Source organism: Pararge aegeria, chromosome 16, assembly GCF_905163445.1.
Source record: "Pararge aegeria chromosome 16, ilParAegt1.1, whole genome shotgun sequence".
In the NCBI taxonomy this organism is placed as follows: Eukaryota; Metazoa; Arthropoda; class Insecta; order Lepidoptera; family Nymphalidae; genus Pararge; species Pararge aegeria.
The window spans coordinates 12,050,989-12,070,269 of record NC_053195.1 but is presented as its reverse complement, the minus strand read 5'-3'; the positions used below and the strand labels follow the sequence as shown (position 1 = coordinate 12,070,269).

The window sequence follows — 19,281 nt, the reverse complement described above, 5'->3', positions numbered from 1 at the left end:
AGGTGAGATTGCAGTCAAGGGCTTACTTGCATTGGAATAAAAAAAGTAAAATATAAAAAGAACTTTCCCAAGGAAGTTTGAAGTCAGAAAGGCGGCCGGTCGTAAAGAAATATGCCAAACGAAACCAACAGGTTTGACTTCGAATTTAAAGAAACTATGTAATGTATATTTTAATTTATCACGTTAAATATCACTCGCTACAGTGAAGGAAAACATAGCGACGAAAACATGCACGCCCGAGAGATTCCTGATATTGTACTCAAAGGAGTGAAAACGCCATAATTCGCAATTGACCAACGTTGTGGTCTACGGCTTAAAAGGAAAGTACCTATAGGCAGGATCCTCTATACAAATGTTCTCCCTATTATCTCTCTGGAAAATCCTAGAGCAATCGTTAAATCAAAGTCTATTGTAGACAAGTCGTGTTCGATGCCCACTAGTATGCATCGAAACCGGTCCGCGGGTCGCGGGCTCCGCGGGGGGCGACCCGCGAGCTCGAGTTACGTGGCCCACACGATCATTCACGCATTGGCGGTCTCAGTGCATTTACTAAACTTTGTAACAAAATAAATCCTAGTAAACCAGCAATAAGTTTAATTTCAATGCATAAACATCAATACAGTCCAAATTATATATACACACAACATTTTGGTCCTTCGATCCTCAAAAGGATAAATAATCACACCTCGTGGAAAACTCGTGGTGGCCGCATCGTGAATTCATCAAGCCTTAGACCTAAGAAGACTTAGCGAGAAGGAGGCATCGCGGAATGACAAAAGGACAAGGGCACGATCTTCAGTGAGTCCGTTCCATATCCTTTTCTTTTTCTTTCCGTCTTTCTTGCCACTATTTGATTTGACATTGAGACCTTTTCGCATTTGTTATCGCTTGCCGGCCGGTCGGTCTCTTATACCTACAACGCACCGCACCGTGCCTACCGCTTGATTTGCGCGTTATTTTACGCGACTTACCTACTTATTTCTTTGTTATACTGAATTTATATATCCTTTCCTTTCAAAATGTCTGATGCACGGAGCAAAGACCTGATCAAACTTAGAGGGATCATTAAAGGAAAGTTAACAATTTTTCAAAATTTTTTAAATAGCTTAAATACATGTGAGAGAATAAATGAAACTCAATTTAACGAGCTGGAATGTCGTCTAAATAAACTAGATAGCGTACAAGTTGAGTATGATAAACTTCAGACGGAGATGGAGTTGTTGTCTGACGATCCTGAGCAGTTGCTACTCGAACGAGAAGAATTCGACACTAGATATTACTCGCTAGTTGCATCGGCGCGCACTCTTCTTGCTAAGTGTAGTCGTCAGCAACGGCGAACATTATCCATGTCCGAGTCGAGCGAAGGGAGCGAGCGAGCAAACAGGGGTGCCCTTCATGACTTCGTCAGGCTACCAAAAATAAGTTTGCCCATATTTGACGGAGACTTTCAGCACTGGCTCACTTTCAGAGACACGTTTATTTCTCTTATTCATGATAATAACACTATAGGCGATATTAACAAATTCCATTATTTAAAAGCAGCATTAAAAGGCAGTGCCCTAATTATGATACAAAATTTAGAATTTACATCAAAAAATTATAAAATTGCATGGCAATTGCTATCAAATAGATATGACAATGAAAGACTTTTGATTAATAATCATATCAATGCCATATTGGATTTCACTCCTATACAAAAGGAGTCATGTCATTTCTTAAGGAAATTGATAGACACAATTAGACGCAATCTTTGTGCTTTAAATACCCTAGGTCAACCAACTGATCATTGGGACACACTCATTATACACCTAATGACTAAAAAGTTAGATTCTATCACCTTTCGCGAATGGGAAGAGCATCGCAACACAATTTCAACTTCGCCTACATTAAAACAATTTGTTGACTTTTTAACAAATAGGGCAGATTTACTAGAAACTATACATCAAGATATAAAACAACGACAATCATTAACACAAACTTACTTAAACACACAAAGTACGGAAAGAAATCAAAATACACAAAATATAGAAACAAAATCGAAAAACACATTTTACAGCAATAAAACAAAAAATATCGATGATAAAATAATTGCATGTCCCATGTGTAAGCAAAATCATTTTTTATTTAGCTGTCCCGATTTTAGGAATTTAGACGTAGATACACGTATTCTCAAGATGCAAAACTTTACAGTATGCAAAAATTGTCTTAGACCTGGTCACAAAGCCAATTTTTGTAAACTTACACACTGTAAATATTGTGTTAACAAGCACAACACACTCTTACACAAAGACACAGAACAGCACAGCACAGTGGCACTATCTTCCAATATTAATACCATTAACAAGCCCTATATATTGCTTTCCACAGCTTTGGTTAACGTGGTTGGCGCGGACGGAAACCTACACCCTGCCCGCGCTCTTCTCGACAATGGTGCCACTGCGCACTATGTCACACGGCAGCTCTGTGAGAGGCTGGGTTTGGAACGGCGTAACGTAAGCTCCACTGTGACAGGTATCAATAATCAAGTTTCCCATAGTGCAGAGTCTTGTAACTTATCCATTGAGTCATCGTGTGGTGATTATAAACTCAATATAGAATGTTACGTTTTACCTCAAATTACAAATTCTTTGCCTTCTTGTAATATAGATATACAGTGCATAAAACTTCCGCCTAATATACAACTAGCCGATCCTTCTTTCCACATTTCGTCACCCATAGACATCTTGATGGGTGCAGATGTGTTTTGGGACGTTATATGTTCCAACTTGATAGATTTAGGTAAGCAACGTCCTAAGTTGCAACAAACAAAACTCGGTTGGCTTGTTTCAGGCACTTTTAATAAATACAGAAATACAAATACTTCTCCTACTACGTGCTTATTTTCTCAAAATAATGAGGCCTTATTAACACGATTTTGGGAATTAGAATCAATTAATCCTAAATATAGCTTATCATTAGAAGAGCAAGCCTGTGAGAAGAGCTTCGCAGAGAACACTTGGCGCGATAATGACGGTCGATTTATCGTAACTATACCTTTAAAGGAGTCCCCAGATGTACTCGGCGATTCTTTTCAAAGTGCAAAAAACCGCTTCTTAGCGCTTGAGCGTAGGTTTCAACGCAACCCTATCTTAAAAAAGCGGTATTTAGACTTTATGACTGAATACGAAAACTTAGGTCATATGAGTGACACATCAAAAACTTTAGAACCTAGTAACAAACCTCAAAACCGTTCATACTACTTATTTCACCATGGCATAGTTCGTGAGTCTTCTACTACCACGAAATTAAGGGTGGTCTTCAATGGTTCAAGCCCTTCGTCAAATAACGGTAAAACCTTTAATTCCATTCAGATGGTTGGTCCAGTCGTCCAAGACGATTTAATTTCTATTTTGTTGCGCTTCCGACAGCATAAATACGTAGTGTCGGGAGACATCGAAAAAATGTACAGAGCTATTCTTGTAGAACCCTCTCAACGCTCACTACAGCAAATCTTATTTAGATTTAATCCTAGTGAGAAAATAAGAACATTTACGCTTAACACGGTTACTTACGGTACAGCATCTGCACCGTACCTAGCCACCAAATGCCTAGTTTCGTTGGCAGAACAATGTTTTGATCCTGACGCAAAAACCGCTATTACTCGGGATTTCTATGTAGACGATTTTCTTAGCGGTGGGGATTCCATACAGTCAGTAATTCAACTATGTAAAAATGTTACCAACACCTTACAGTCAGCGCAATTTAGGTTACGTAAATGGCAGTCAAATAATACTGAAATATTAAATTCTTTACCTAGTGAAAATTTACTTGAACATATTAAAATAGATAAAACTTTAAATCTAGACAATTCACCCAGTAAAACACTTGGTCTCCATTGGGATTGCAATACAGATAATTTATTATTTACAATTATTAACCTAGATTCCAACTCAAAAAAAATGACAAAACGTAAAATATTATCTCTTATAAGTAAAATTTTTGATCCCCTTGGACTTTTAGGACCTTGTATTGTGCAAGCAAAAATTTTAATGCAAAAACTATGGGTTAAAAAATACAGTTGGGATGAAGAAGTTTCAAAAGAAACGCAAAAGTCTTTTTTAAATTTTACATCTTCCCTTACTTCTCTCAAGTCACTTCGCATTCCACGGTGGGTTTGTACTAATAACATGTTGTTATTAGAATTGCACACCTTTTCAGATGCTTCAGAGCGCGCTTACGGCGCGTGTGTCTATGTAAGAGTGGTTGACACTAATAGCAAAGTACAAGTTCGTCTTTTAACTTCTAAAAATAAAGTGGCACCTTTAAAGCCTACCACAATCCCTAGGTTAGAGCTTTGTGGTTCGCTCCTTGCCACCAGGCTCCATGCAAAAGTGATATCATCGTTATCAATTAAAATAAATAATTCCTACTTTTGGACCGATTCTACTATCGTGTTGGCATGGCTTAAAATTCAATCGAATCAATTAAAAATGTTTGTTCGGACTCGAGTGGGTGAGATACAAGACAGCACTGCCGGTCACAGATGGTGCTACGTTCCATCTAAAGAGAACCCTGCAGATCTAGTTTCTCGAGGGGTCATAGCTGACAGCATTAATTCTCGTACTTTATGGTGGTCTGGTCCAGATTTTCTAAAGTCTAAGAATATAGAATTTCCGATCATACCAAACACACACTCAGATACACATTCAGAAATCATCTTACATACTACTACACAAAATGATAGCACAAACTTACCAACAAACATACTACATAATTTCATAAATAGCAAATCAAATTATACATACTTAATAAGATCATTTGCATATATACAAAGATTTATTTACAATTGTAGAAATCCTAAAAATAAACATATTAAATCTTTATCTACAACAGAGTTACAAAATTCTGAAAATTACTTATTACAATTCGTTCAACAAATAATGTTTGCTGATGAATACATATTATTAAAAGCAAACAGGCCTCTCCCTAAAAATAGTAGGTTAAACTCATTATCACCCTTTATGGACTCAAATAAATTAATAAGAGTTGGTGGTCGTCTTAAAAATTCTTGTTATACATTTGACGTAAAACACCCAATCCTACTATGCAGCAAACATAATTTGACACAAATCATTTTTCAAAAAGAACACATAAGACTTATGCATGCCGGACCTCAGTTACTTTTGTCTCATGTGAGACAAAAATATTGGCCACTGGGGGGGAGGAACCTTGCCAGACGTGTCGTGCATGGTTGTGTACGTTGCTTTAGGTTCAAAGCTAAGCCGTTTCAACCCGTTATGGGTGACTTACCCAAAGATAGAACTAAATTAGAATTTCCTTTTTTACACACTGGTGTTGATTATGCTGGGCCAGTGTTGATAGCCAACCGTAAGGGCAGGGGTGCTAAATTAACAAAAGCTTATATTTGCATTTTTGTTTGTTTTGCAGTAAAAGCATTGCACCTGGAGCTGGTCACGGATCTTACAAAGGAGGCATTCCTTGCAGCGTTCCTGAGATTTATTAGTCGACACGGAAAGCCAATTTCGGTGACGTCAGATAATTCGACGACATTCATAGGAGCTAGTAACGATCTTACATCATTTTTTAGTCAATGCTCAGAAAACATTAAAAATGAATTAAGTAATAGGGGTATTGAATTTAAAACCATTCCCCCTTACACACCTCATTTTGGTGGTCTTTGGGAAGCGGCGGTTAAGTCTGTGAAACATCACCTTAGACGTATTCTAACACTCACAAACTTAACCTACGAAGAGATGTCAACTTGTTTGATTCAAATAGAGGCTATCCTTAATTCTAGACCTCTCACTCCTCTGTCCTCGGATCCTTCAGATCTTACATGCCTTACACCCGCTCACTTCCTTATAGGGCGTTCACTGTTGACAGTTCCCCGTCCTCCGGTCAGCGACGCTAATATCAATCGCTTGGACCGCTACGAGAGGATCGAGAAACTAAAACAGCATTTTTGGACAAGATTCTCAACTGAATACATTTCTCTCCTCCAGCAACGCTCCAAGTGGCGGTCTTCTTCAAGTTCTCTCCAGCTCGGCTCTATGGTTCTCGTGAAGGAGAAGAACCAACCACCACTTCTGTGGCAGCTGGGCAGAGTCGTCAAGCTGCATCCAGGCAAGGATGGTGTCAACCGGGTTGCCGACATCAAGACCAGGAAGGGCATCATTCAGAGGGCCTTCAATAACATCTGCCCCCTTCCAATCTCTTCATAAAGTTGAATGTCTTCAACGTTCCCCGGGCAGTATGTTCGATGCCCACTAGTATGCATCGAAACCGGTCCGCGGGTCGCGGGCTCCGCGGGGGGCGACCCGCGAGCTCGAGTTACGTGGCCCACACGATCATTCACGCATTGGCGGTCTCAGTGCATTTACTAAACTTTGTAACAAAATAAATCCTAGTAAACCAGCAATAAGTTTAATTTCAATGCATAAACATCAATACAGTCCAAATTATATATACACACAACAAGTCGCTTACATTTCTTTTTCTTGAAAAGCTAAATAAATACTTTAAAAACTGTGGTGTAACTAAAATTACCAATAACACATCTTTTTACCGCCATGTTCAGACGACTAAAGGCAAATAATAATCAAAAAAATAACATGAAAGAAAGAAAGAGAAATCTAGACCTAATCTTTATTTAAATATTCATGCGAAAATAATTGAATCGTATCATTTTTGTATGAGAAAACAGGGTAATCCGAAACGTCGATATCGCTCAATTTTGATTAGTAAAATCGGTTTGAGCTACATCCCCATTGCACACTACAGGTAAAGACAGGCAATAATTTTTTTTAAATACCTATTCATCAAATTTTTCCCAGCTATACTCATACCCATGGCTCTTTAGGGCCAGTAATGAATTGATAATCATGATGATGATATGATCCCGACCCCGTAGAACCTGAGATATGCGCAAGATGAAGAAGAATTTCAAACCGGTAACCGTTAAAAACATCAGTACTAACGTATTTGAACTGGGTGCGTCACCATCAGCTTCGCCGTAGCATTCGAAGTTCTCTGCGTCGGAGATCGAGTTCCCGGGGCTGGAGTCGGCGGTAGGAGTCGACTGGCTTGCTCCTGTGCCGTTCTGGAACATAAAAAAAATTATTACCAACAGTTTCCCGCGTTTATTTCAAATCCCGTGGGAATCGTTTGGTTTCCTGGGATAAAAAGTAGCATATGTTACTCTCCGTGTTCTTAACTAACTCTATGCCTAAAATGAAGTTGATTGGTTTCTTAGCTTGGGCGAGAAAAAGGACAAACCTGATAAAGATTTGTACCCATTCTTCTATATTAGTATTATAAAGAGTAAAATTTTTTGTTCGTTTGTACCCAATAGGCTCCGAAAGTAGTGGACCGATTTTAACCATTTCTTCGCCAAAAGAAAGCTTAACTATCACGAAGTAGCATAGGCTAAAATTATTTTCAAAATATTGGAGATCTTTAAGAAAATTGCAATAATTTAACCCAAAGTAGCCCTAAAAAAATTATTACTTGGCGTGCGCTGAGAAAACTATTGATGATAAATAAAAGTTATGTTCTACATGATTAATATACTCATTAATACCAACAAAAATGCTGAGGGAATATATCCAACTATCGATAGGATAAGAATGTTCTATATTCACGGCCAACAGCTAGTTTAATACTTCCCCGAACGAGCTGCTTAAACTTCAATCTGTATTCATAAAATATAAAGTTCATAGGCTAACTAATTTTTCAACGAACAACTTTAAACCTTTAAAACTGATTGGTCTGAAATTTTATAAAATAAGGTAAGTAGGCGTTAAAATAAAGAAAAAAAGGTCGCTTCATGCACGCCGTTTCCGCCATTTAATTTTTTCTCGATTTTCAGTCACTGTTCAATTATCACTAAATCGATAGAAGTGATTTATTTATTTATCCCTTTTTATATTATGAATGCGAAAGTGTCTGGGTTGATTTGCTTTAGTCAGTGCGTGGGTCACGTTGTTTGCATGGAACTGGTTGAAGAACGGTTTGATATATTGTACCACAAATCAATTTGTTCCAACGAAAGCGAAATGAAAACCAGTTTCACCAAAATATACATCGGTTACTCCAAACCGTTTCTAAGCTCTGATGATAATTTAAAAACTTAAAACACTTATTTGTTACCTGTAATTTCCTAGGCATGTTCCCTGGTGAAGAGCGCGGCGACTTGTTTCTCTGGAACACGCTGGGTGCCATCATGACCCCCTCAGGCACCTTCAGCTCTGGAAAAAACATAGACAAACATTATAACAACAAAAATCAAATTCAAAACAATCAAATATTGGATAGAAGCAGGCGTTACGTTGGGGAATTCCATGATATCTTATTATGAAAATAAAGCTTAATTGGTTATACTCCGCGAAAATCAGGAGACGGTGTAATTCCAAATCTCCTACGGTGTAAATAACATGTAAAATGTTAGTAAATTTTAGATGAAAACTGTTGGGCATAAGATTTTAGAGCATTCCTTTTTTTTTTTTGTTGACGGTGGGCGAAATCTTAAAAGATACCTGATTCTCTGCGGGAGAATTTGGGTTATGTGGGATTTCTACCTACTAAAACCCCCTCGGTAGCAAGCCTCAGTACATATTGAGAAGCTCCGGGATCCCCTAGGAACGCACCGATGTGCCTTTCGTGCACAACACTTGTAGCTAGTCCCGGGAAGATTGATTCCCGACTTCATGTAGGTACGTTACCTTGAGGTAAGGCAACACAGGTTGCTTTGCTTTAGTATTTAGCAAGCGACTGTCTTCCCAGGGTCGTAAGTAGAGGTGATGACGTGACTGCTAGTCCCCGTCAGACCGTTCTAGACCCTGCTGTTGCACGTTGCTCATATGTGGGTTACGGATATTAGGTCTCAACGTGTTGTTATAATGACTATGACCGACTTGCTAACTTGCGACTGAGAATGTTTTACGGTAAAAATCTGATGCCTTACAATACTTGGCCCGATCCGGATATTGCTCCTAGGACGTCGTGATTACAGTCTAACACGTCAACCATTGGTGTCTAGACGTATGAGGAGAGCATAAAGTATTAGTACCTACACTACTGCAAATTCAAGTGACTCGTACTTAGTTTAATTTGCTGTACTGATTCGCAGTCGCATCGTGTTTGATGTAATTTTTTTTTATTCTCCTCTAAGGGTGTTAGTGTTAGATCTAGTGAGAGCGTTTTTGCGTTCATCTGCGTGGTGTGTATAAAATATGAAATATATCATATAATGTAGCAAAAAAAGGCACGTGCGACGGTGCGAGTAAAAACTATATAAGAAAATATTTAAAAACAGAAATTTCTCAATAGAAATAGTTATCATAGTTTATTTATACAAGTTTATTTGCATACTCATCATCCTCAGGCATTTTTAGGTATATTTATAATATAAGTTACTATTAGGATAAATGCAATCCATGTTATACAATGTGTGAAAGTGAGTACTTATAGGCGGTTTTAAGTAACGGGTTAAATAGCAGTTTACCGTTTCTAACGGCCGGACTACACAGCGCGTTGCAGCAACGTCATATAGTAATCTCTCTTAACTACAAGGCTGCTTAGAAGCATTCGCACAACTCTCATCTCTCACAAGATAAAAAATTCTAACGATTGTTAATCTGCAAAATTATTTTGCTATCTGCTGAGTTTCTTGCTGGCTTATTCTAGGTCTGTCTGCCAAACTAATGGTTAAGTCACTACAAAAAGAATTGAATACAAAAGAAAGATTATAGCCAAGTCTCTCTTTCTTTCTTTTAAGTTTTTTTTCTTATATGATAATGGTTATTTAATGGTCATCTTATAGGGTCATTTTTCAAAAATATGTAGATTTTACAAAAAGATAAGAAAAAGGAGAGACATGTCTACACTTTACTTTTACGAAAAAAAAGATTGCTTTTGAGCACTGTAAATGTATAAAAGTAGCATGGAATCTACACATCTGCACGCATCTGTGTGAGTTTGCTGTTCATAGATTCCATACTGCTTTAATATAATGCGTCTTGAGGCAATAGGGAATCCAGATAGGAAAAAGGGAATATATATTTGTATGGAATATCCCGCCTATACTTTCCTCTTAACAGTCTGCACTGCATACTAATTTCCTACGAGTATGTAGGACGTCAGTTCCGTACCTACGCCTAGATGCTGCCGCAACGCACCGTGTGGACTGGCCTTAAAATACACACCGCACACACACACGCAATATTATTGTGAATAATCTAAATATTGTCAATAGTTGCCAGTGTGCGAGCCACATGGAATGATTGAAGTGTTAGTCCAAATATTTGCGAACCAGATGTTGTGTTCGTCCGTATTTTTTGAATTTTTATAAATCCTGCGGCCACCTTCCATTTTTCCGGGATCAAAGTACCTAGCATGTGTGTTAAAACAGGGTAAGTTTTTGCGTACATATCCATCCATCCAGCCTTACAAACTTTCGCATATAGTATAAGGCAGTAGGATATTTGACAAAAATATTGAGCGTCTGCGCGGTGTATCTTATGCACCAAATACCTAGTAGGTATTCGAACCCTTAGTCATCGTGGCCCTTAGTCGAATATCATCATAAACCCACTAAACCTATCTTTAGATGCATCTAACACTGTTCAAATAAACATATATTTTAGTACAAATTATAGGTTACCAAGTATTTCGTCGGAATACTACAAAATGTAAGAAACAATTTCACGGACACGATTCTCAGGAATGTAAGAGTAATAAAAGACTGGTTTTCAAGAACAATAATAATCAATGCACGCTGGTACCTAGCTCGTATCAGATGTCCGATAAGAAAGTATTTAAGGTACGCATTTTTATCACGTTCATGAATGTGATTAAGAAAACGCGATAATATTATCAGCTTCAACGATGATGTATTTATAATTAAACATTTTATTTGACAGTTACTACAACAAGTGCACTCAGCGGGCGATGGACAACCTATGCTTGGGCTTGGCTATCTCTACGTGAGAAAAACGGAGAAATGAATGATGAAATCCGTAAAAGAACCAGAGTTGACAGCGTAAAGTGCGACTCTTTAGGTTACGTCGGTAACTTTGATGATGCTGATGTGCCAATGGGCGGTTTGGTCAAATAGCTCAGAGAATCGATGGAAGTTCGCTGGAGTAGCGACCCTGTACTGGAAAGCGTAGTATCATCGTCGATTAATTCAACCCATTGACGTCCACTGCTGGACATCTAGGTCTTTTGTATGGGTTCCCCGGACGTCCAATAAATCCAACGAGAGGGACATGCCGTGGTGGTTTTTAGTTCGGGTAAACGAGTCCCACATAACCTCTGTCCTGCCCAAAAGGACAGAGGTAGCCATAAAGCTTTTCCACCACGACAAAAAAAAAAAAAAGGTCTTTCGTATGGAGTTCAACAAGCCACAGGCCTGGGCCGCTTGCACCCCGCAGCTTCCAGTGACTCGCCTGATGTCGTCTGGCCATTTCGTTGGGTGCCGACCTACGCTGCGTACCAGTGCGGGGTGGCCATTCCAGCACCTTAAGACCTCAACGTTCATCGGTTCTCCGAGCAATGCGACCCGCCCATTTCTACTTAAGCTTCGCGACTCGCTGAGCTATGTCGGTAACTCTAGTTCTTCTACGGATCTTCTCATTTCTGATTTGATCAGGTAGAGATACTACCAGCACAGCTCTCCTCATCGCACGCTGAGTGCCTTCTTATGAGGCCTATAAGACGGCTCAGAGTCCCCGTAGCGTCGTGTGTGTAGAATAAACAAACATTTGAAACATCAGAGGAACTGTCAATGCGTATAGCCGCACCATGTCAACTCATCGCCACAGAAGGAGAATATTGGACATGCAACTCGACAGGCAACTCATTATCGTGTCTTCGCCATATTTACTCGTTCTTCAAAATATTGGAATGGTGGCATTATGTAAGGTTTTACTTATTTTTAACTGCCATATTTACTTGTTTTTCAAAACACGTGTGGTGGCATAATTATGTAAGGTTTTACTTGGTTTTTAACTACGGCCTGTATTAATAATCTCGAGTATGGCCCTAAGCACAACACTTTTCAAAGCATACAAGGGCCTTATGTCACCATTAAGCCTCAAGTGCGTGTAATAAAATCAGCACAGTGTGCTCAGGATCTATTCGATCTCGTCCCATCCTCACCATTACACTGCAAGGCACCGGGAGGGTTTTCACACCTATGTTGTTAATATCCCAAAAACTCGCACGAAGCGATTAGCATCTTCTTATCCTTTACGCATGGCTGTGTTTTGGAACACCCTTCCGAGTTCTGTGTTTCCTCATTCTTCACAACCTGGGTATCTTTTGACGGCCGATGGGCGCAGTTTGCAGCGACCCTGCTTTCTGAGCCCGAGGCCGTGGGTTCGATTCCCACTACTGGAAAATGTTTGTGTGATGAGCATGATTGTTTTTCAGTGTCCGGGTGTTTATATGTATATTATAAGTATTCATCAGTCATCTTAGTACCCATAACACAAGCTTCGCTTACTTTGGGGCTAGATGGCGATGGGTGTATTGTCGTAGTATATTTATTTATTTATTATCTTTAAAACAAGAGTGAATAGTCATCTTCTAGGCAAGCGCGTCCCATCTTAGGCCACATCTATACTTTTCATTAGGTGAGATTGTTGTCAAGCGCTAGTCTATAGTTCTTCTATAGTTACTTCTACTACGGGCTTGTTAATACTGGCTTAAGAATAATAAGATGAAACATCAAAGGAGCCTACCATATATAACTTTGTTGACAAGGCGACAGCAACAGACAAACAGTCGTGCGAGAAGCAATAGCCCACGCCACCAAGCTTCCAGCAACCGCACAGCGTCTAGTGCATCCGTTTTCAGCACTATCACGATCTCCGACACGGAATTCAACATTGAAGTATTTTGTACACATTTAGATTAAGAGTTTTTTTTGGTGTATATCGTTTTTTAATGTGTCTGCATCGATATTATTTCGTTTTATTGGCATTATTAATGTTTAAGAGGATATTCTTATAACAAAATTTAAGCATTAACAAATATAATTACTTTTTTATCTGATTTTGATAATATTTTGAAATGAGGGCTCATCTACTATTCGGGATTGATATTAAAGCAAAATGTACTGTAGCCTATATTTATAGATTTTCTATTTGGCATGTTATTTGACTAATATAGAACCTCCAATATTCCGAGGTAAGCGCTACTGTTTTATAAGTGAGAGGTACCGGGATCGATTCCGGGCGGGGAAAATTTTGGATTTTATAATTTCAGAACTTTATATGGTCAGCACACCAAATTAAACCGCTATGGAAATCTGTCACCAAATAACCTGTTAAATCAATATTTTGCATGCTGAAACCTAATTTCATTTCACCTCGTTTGGCAGGTACAATTATATATTGTTTTGAGCGTTATTTGATGGCAACTTGTTGTTACAGTTGCTAGCTATATTTTGATTGTGGCTTCATACATTCATTTAGTTTTAATTCGTTCATTTGACCCTACCAACAAAGATGTGCTGCTAAATCAGGGGCGTTCAAGTGTTAATTTGTAGAGGATTATAAAAAAAACATACAAACGAATTTTTGAGCTATCAATCACAGAAAATCTTAACCGTACCGGCTATTTCAATTCTAACTGCTTACTCATAGAATTCTTATCAAACTTCGATGCAATTTATCTCAATTTGAACTGTACAATCATAAGTGTGGACGTTAACTCTTACTTTAACTTTATCAGTGTTTCGTTTAGGTACGTTAACGTCTTTGAAAATCTGATAAGGAACTGTGTTATCGGGTTACACTTTAAAATTGTGCGACTGTGCAAATAAAAGTCATAGTTATTTTGACCTAGATATTGAATAGGAACAGGTTTCTTAAATGATTGACCATACTAACCTTAAAGTTAATTTCATAATAAGGACCTTTCCTATACAGTGGCGTGCACTTCATACATGCCCAAAGCACTGCATACCCAAATTATTTTATACAACCCGTATTGGAGGGGGATTTTTCCATTTTATGCCATGTACCTGCTTTATGCATACGCTGGTCAAAAACCCTGTGGCAATAAGGGCACGAATGTCCGCTCGGATTAAGAAGGGTTTACGCACGCTGGCCCAATGCGGATTGGTAGAGTTCACTTGTGATCGTTATGGATCTTTTACCACTAGGCTTTTAAACTGCTTTCATCTCTTACAAAATTGTTAAGTTAGAGTTAAGTTAAGAGATAGGTGGATGTTCGAACTTAAATTAATATTTTAAAAAAAGACAAGAAGAGTTTTGTTTTAGTGTATTTTATTTTACTAGTCAAACCCTTGTATTTGATACCCATTTAGCTGGAGCTATGAAAAAATATGTAATAGAATATATTATCGTCACCCTGTTATCATCCGCGGATACTCATGTACTTCTGGTACACACACCTTAGTTATTACTTTACATTTCTTAACTCTATTACAATATCCACTCTAACTGCTATATAAGGTTTCTAAAATATATATACAAGGCAAAAAATCCTGGCTGAACAACCTTTGCCAGTGGTTTGATAAAAGTACTCGGTCAGGTTGCCAGAATGATCGCCGAACTTAGTTAGAAGAGACACTAAGAATTCCATAAAATCTTTAGTTCTTTCTTAAGAAATATGGCTAACATACTTATATATACCAAACCGTTACTTTGTTTATAGATTTGTGTACAACAAACAATCCGTTTTCACACATTATACCGCCCGCTGGACTTCACGCTCTCTGCACAGGTATCTTAAGAAATATCGCGTTGCACAGCAGCTGCTCTACTTCGCCTGATCGGTTCGAGACGTGAATACAACTATGTCATTGATTAATATAATATGTATGTGCACTATATGTTGTGCGTATCCGTAGTTTCCCATTACTTGTCAGCGTAAAGTCGGTCGGGCATGCCGGAACGAACGTAGTCATCGCTAACTTCAAAATACGTTTATAATACGTACTCGTATAGTGTCGACCTCCCTGGCACAGCGGTCAGTTGTGGTTTTAGGTCGGGGGTCCCGGCTTCGATTCCCAGCAGTGGCAATTTGGGATTTTATAATTTCTGAATTTCCTCTGGTTCGGTCTGGTGAGAGGCTTTGGCCGCGGCTAGTTACCACACTACTGACAAAGACGTGCCGCTAAGCGATTTAGCGGCACGTCTAAGTGGTTGCACGACGGTACTATAAAGTGTCCCAACAGACTTGGTCCACAGAACATTCAGAAATAATTTATTTCCATATTGCCCAATGCCCCAGCCAAATATCAAATTCGGGACTTCCACTAGCTACTTACTGCGCGAGGGAACTCGCCAGTTTCTAAGCGGATAATTAATTTATCCTATTTTTACCCGACTGCGAAAAAAGGAAGGTTATCTTTCGAGTGTACGTATGTATGTAGGTATATTTCATTGGTACGCCATAGAGCCTAAACGGAACATATTATTTGCATTTTTATGTGATCGATGTCAATAGATTCGTCTTAATCGAGACAGTGACAATAGGATAATACATCAAAATAAAAAAAAACAAAATAAAAGATTTTCCTAAGACTTTTTGTTGCTCTACCTATGCAACCAACCAAGTTATTATGAGAAGTGCTTTGGGCGTGTTATGAATATTCTTAGTTGACAGTGTTCAGTATCATGAACGCTGTCAACTAAGATTATTTCAAACCAAGATAAAATAGTCAAATTAAAATCTTGTTTCTATCTCTTCAGTTCTTCAATGAATTTAATAAAGATGGCAGATATTGACGCAGTCGGTTTTTTTGTTTTCTTTCTTTAATTTAACGACCCTTTTCACTTTTATCACGGCGAGTGCAGCGTATTTAACTGCTGTACATTAACAGATATTTCGAAACAAGTGCCCGTCTTTAATATCGCATGTTGTGTTTTTACTTTTTAATTAGAGACGTGAAAATGTTATACTTCCCCGCCGCCGCGACCGGCTTGCGAAAACACTCGTCCTGTTACTTATAACGGCTAAGTACCTCTGTATGTTTGTATCTATTTACCGGCAAAGAGAAAACTTACATGGTCGTAAAAATATCTCCTTCCACTGTAAGAAATAGTGTATAAAATAGTCGCGGGCAACAGCTAGAAGTACTATATACGAGTATACCTAAGTAGTATAAATAATACTACTGAAGCGGTGATAGCGCAGTGGGTAGGACCTCGACTTCACTTTCGGGGGGCCGAGTTCGAATCCCAGCACGCACCTCTAACTTTTCTAATTTATGTGCGTTTTAAGATATCGCTTGCTTCGACGGTGAAGGAAAACATCGTGAGGTAACCTACATGCCTAAGAGTTCTACATAATGTTCTCAAAGGTATGTGGAGTCTACCAATCCGCACTGGGCCAGCGTGGTGGACTACGGTCCTAACCCGGTCACTAACATCGTAGTGGGCCGGTAATGGGTCGATATGATGATAAAGACGACTAGCTGTTGCCCGTGACTTCGTCCGCGTTTTGTATTTGCATGTTTTGTAAATCATATATTAAGTTGGGTATTCTTGTATAAAAAATCTGTTCTCAAAACTTGTTTAGTTTTTTAAAAAACTTTTTCAATTAAGTGTATCTCGTAAAATAACTGTTAAGTTTTATTGTCTTTACATTTTTTTAAACAAGCGATAACTTTTACGTTAAATGTTCGATTGGAATGAATTAAAAAGTACCTATTGTACTGCTATGTAATGAACTTTCTTAAAGACAAAAATTAAAACAAAAAATACTGTAAAAAAATAAGTAAATATAGAATACGATAATATAACTGAAATCCTATTTAAATCGTAATTAAATGCAAATATTTATATATATATGTATACCTAAAATTTTAAAAACGTTAGAAGCTTTAGAAGTTATACTTCTTTGGCGTAACAAGATAAAAATCTTTTAAAAAATATTATTTTTCGCCTTTTTCTAGGTTTGTAGAAAAAACGACACTAACAATCGAGAAAAGGTATTTAATACATTGAAAGTTTTATTATAACGCATTATTTAGTTATGCCATTATCGGCCAACCAAGTTTCACTCAAAATTAAAATTTGAAATTTTTTGGACAATTTAATCAATTAAATCACCGGAATGAGCTCGTAGACTTTGACAATTGAAAGTGTACACTGTCAAAACTTTTTTGGAAAATTAAAAGGTTGTCTATAGCTTCTAACTAGGAAGCACCTAACTTCATGGTGTCGCCTTTTTGTGACGGTGTGCGCGCGCATCGTAAAAATGTACTCTCATAATTTTTCCCTAAGACGCCAAAAGAAGTATAACTTCAAAAATAAAATATTGAATATTTATTTGAATAAGAATTAATACTGCGATACTAATGTTACAAATTTACGTTTCTACTGGCGCGGCGGACTAATAAAACTAAGAACACAAAAGCTGCTATTGCGACATAACTATGATATAAAGATATATTCCCTCAACTTTTATTTAGGTAATAACTTTAATTATGTAGTACATAATTTTTATGTATCATCAATAGTTTTCTAAGCGCACGCCAAATAATTAATTTTTTGCTACTTTGGATTACATTATTGCCATTTTCTTAGCGATCTGTTTTTTTTTCTAAAATAAATCACAGCCTAAGTTTATTACTTTGCGAGATTTCAGCTTTCTTTTGGTGAAGAAATGGTTACGATCGGTCTTATCGATACTCTCAGCGAGTCAATGGTTACAATCGATACTTTCGGAGCCTCTTAGCGGCACGTCTTGGTCAATTGGGTGATAAGGGTTTTGGGTTGTCAATTTTTGTTTTTGGGTCATTTTTATGACAAAACTGATATTATACGTTATGTAATTTCTCTATAAATCGTGTATTATGTGATACTTTTTTATCTGTGGTATGTTAAGTGGTAGATTTTTGAGGGGTTCGCCTGGCCGCCGCTACAAAATCGCCATTTTGTAGCGGCGGCCAGCTTGGACTGATTATCATGAAACATAAGACCCCGACTTTCTCCGTTCAAACAAAAAAAACTAAATCAAAATCGGTTCATCTGTTCGGCCGCTACGATGCCATAGACAAACCGACACACACTCACACACACACACACACACGCAACACGTCGAACTTAATAACACCCCGTAGTTTTTGCGTCGGGGTGCGTTTAAAGATGCCAATAAGCAATATTGTCAATTGCAGTGGATATCAAGTATCAAGTTTATTCATTACACGTTTGGTTCCACTTCAGAAATGGTAAAACGTCCTTGAGCAGACGACATTCCTGAGCCACATAAGTTCTGCAGGCTCACATCTGCATTCCGATATAACTAGGTGGGTAAAGATACTCGTATTTTACAAGCTTTCTTTTCTTTTAACATGACAACTAAAGGTACACCTAACTGATTAACTGAAGATAAGTCCGGGAACAAAGATATATTATTTTGATCATATTTCTGAATTCATAGTTTTATTCGCCGCACATAACTAACTTATCGAATCGGTCTGAATTAAAAAATATGCAAAAATGAGTACCAACGTTTTTAGCAGGTAAGAAACTGTAATCCACAAAATAAAATAATATCGATTTCCTTTAAATTAGGTTTTAGGCCAGTAATTCAAATGCCTAATGACCTTCACTGGAAACTTTATTTTGTAACGGAGAGAGACTTTTCTTTTTTTGAACTTTATTTTTATATTCTATATCAGTGTCTATATCAGAGTATATATCATGTTATAAATAGATAAAAAACACTATTTAGGTAGTTTCGAAAAACACTGTACTAATTTTAACTTTTTCTTTTTACACCATCACCGGCTATAGATATAATTTTATTGCGAGAATGAACATTGTATACGTTAAGCACTTTTTTATATTCTCAACGCGTAATGAGTGTTAAAGTTTATTTTTATAGTTTTATATTAATTTTTATGTTATTAGGTTCGGCTATGTATATTTATGTGAACGCGGCGCGACCGACGTCGACGGCGGAGCGCCGGCATCGACTACTGCACAGCTTTGTGGTTACGCAACCTGCAACATTACGGTATTATCGACAAAGTGTACATAAAAAACAGCTGTTAGTGCTGGCAGATTACAAAAAAGTCGGTAACAGACGTATAAAAAAGGAAATTTGGTGAATATTACTGTGTATTGTGTATTGGTCAAAGTGACTGCTCTTTGACTTTTAGGTCGATTTGTTTGGCAACATAATTTTACTATATTACATTTTCTTTGTAAACATGAACTGACGGCCGATTGGCGCAGTGGGCAGCGACCCTGCTTGCTGAGTCAAAGGCCGTGGGTTCGATTCCCACAACTGGAAGAT

At 37.9% G+C, this 19,281-nt stretch overlaps 2 protein-coding genes across 6 annotated transcripts in view; one reads left to right on the top strand and one right to left on the bottom strand.

Moving 5' to 3' along the window:
- Nucleotides 1–19,281, bottom strand: part of LOC120630574 (rab11 family-interacting protein 4A) — a 138,351-nt gene that overhangs the window by 67,187 nt on the left and 51,883 nt on the right. For 2 of the 5 annotated variants that reach the window (XM_039899833.1, XM_039899835.1), the window contains exons 1-3: nt 12,744–12,964; nt 8,149–8,246; nt 6,978–7,099 (exon numbers count right to left, since the gene is read on the bottom strand). In XM_039899833.1, coding sequence (XP_039755767.1) covers nt 6,978–7,099; nt 8,149–8,246; nt 12,744–12,891 — 368 coding nt within the window. In that variant the 5' untranslated portion in view covers nt 12,892–12,964. Of the gene's footprint in view, nt 1–6,977; nt 7,100–8,148; nt 8,247–12,743; nt 12,967–19,281 lie in introns of those variants that run through there. The other 3 variants (XM_039899837.1, XM_039899838.1, XM_039899836.1) reach the window with 2 other exon arrangements.
- On the top strand, nt 826–6,414 carry LOC120630572. Its single transcript, XM_039899831.1, has 2 exons — nt 826–5,562; nt 6,003–6,414. The coding sequence occupies exons 1-2, from the start codon at nt 1,020–1,022 to the stop codon at nt 6,191–6,193; spliced, it is 4,734 nt and encodes a 1,577-aa protein (XP_039755765.1). The 5' UTR covers nt 826–1,019; the 3' UTR covers nt 6,194–6,414.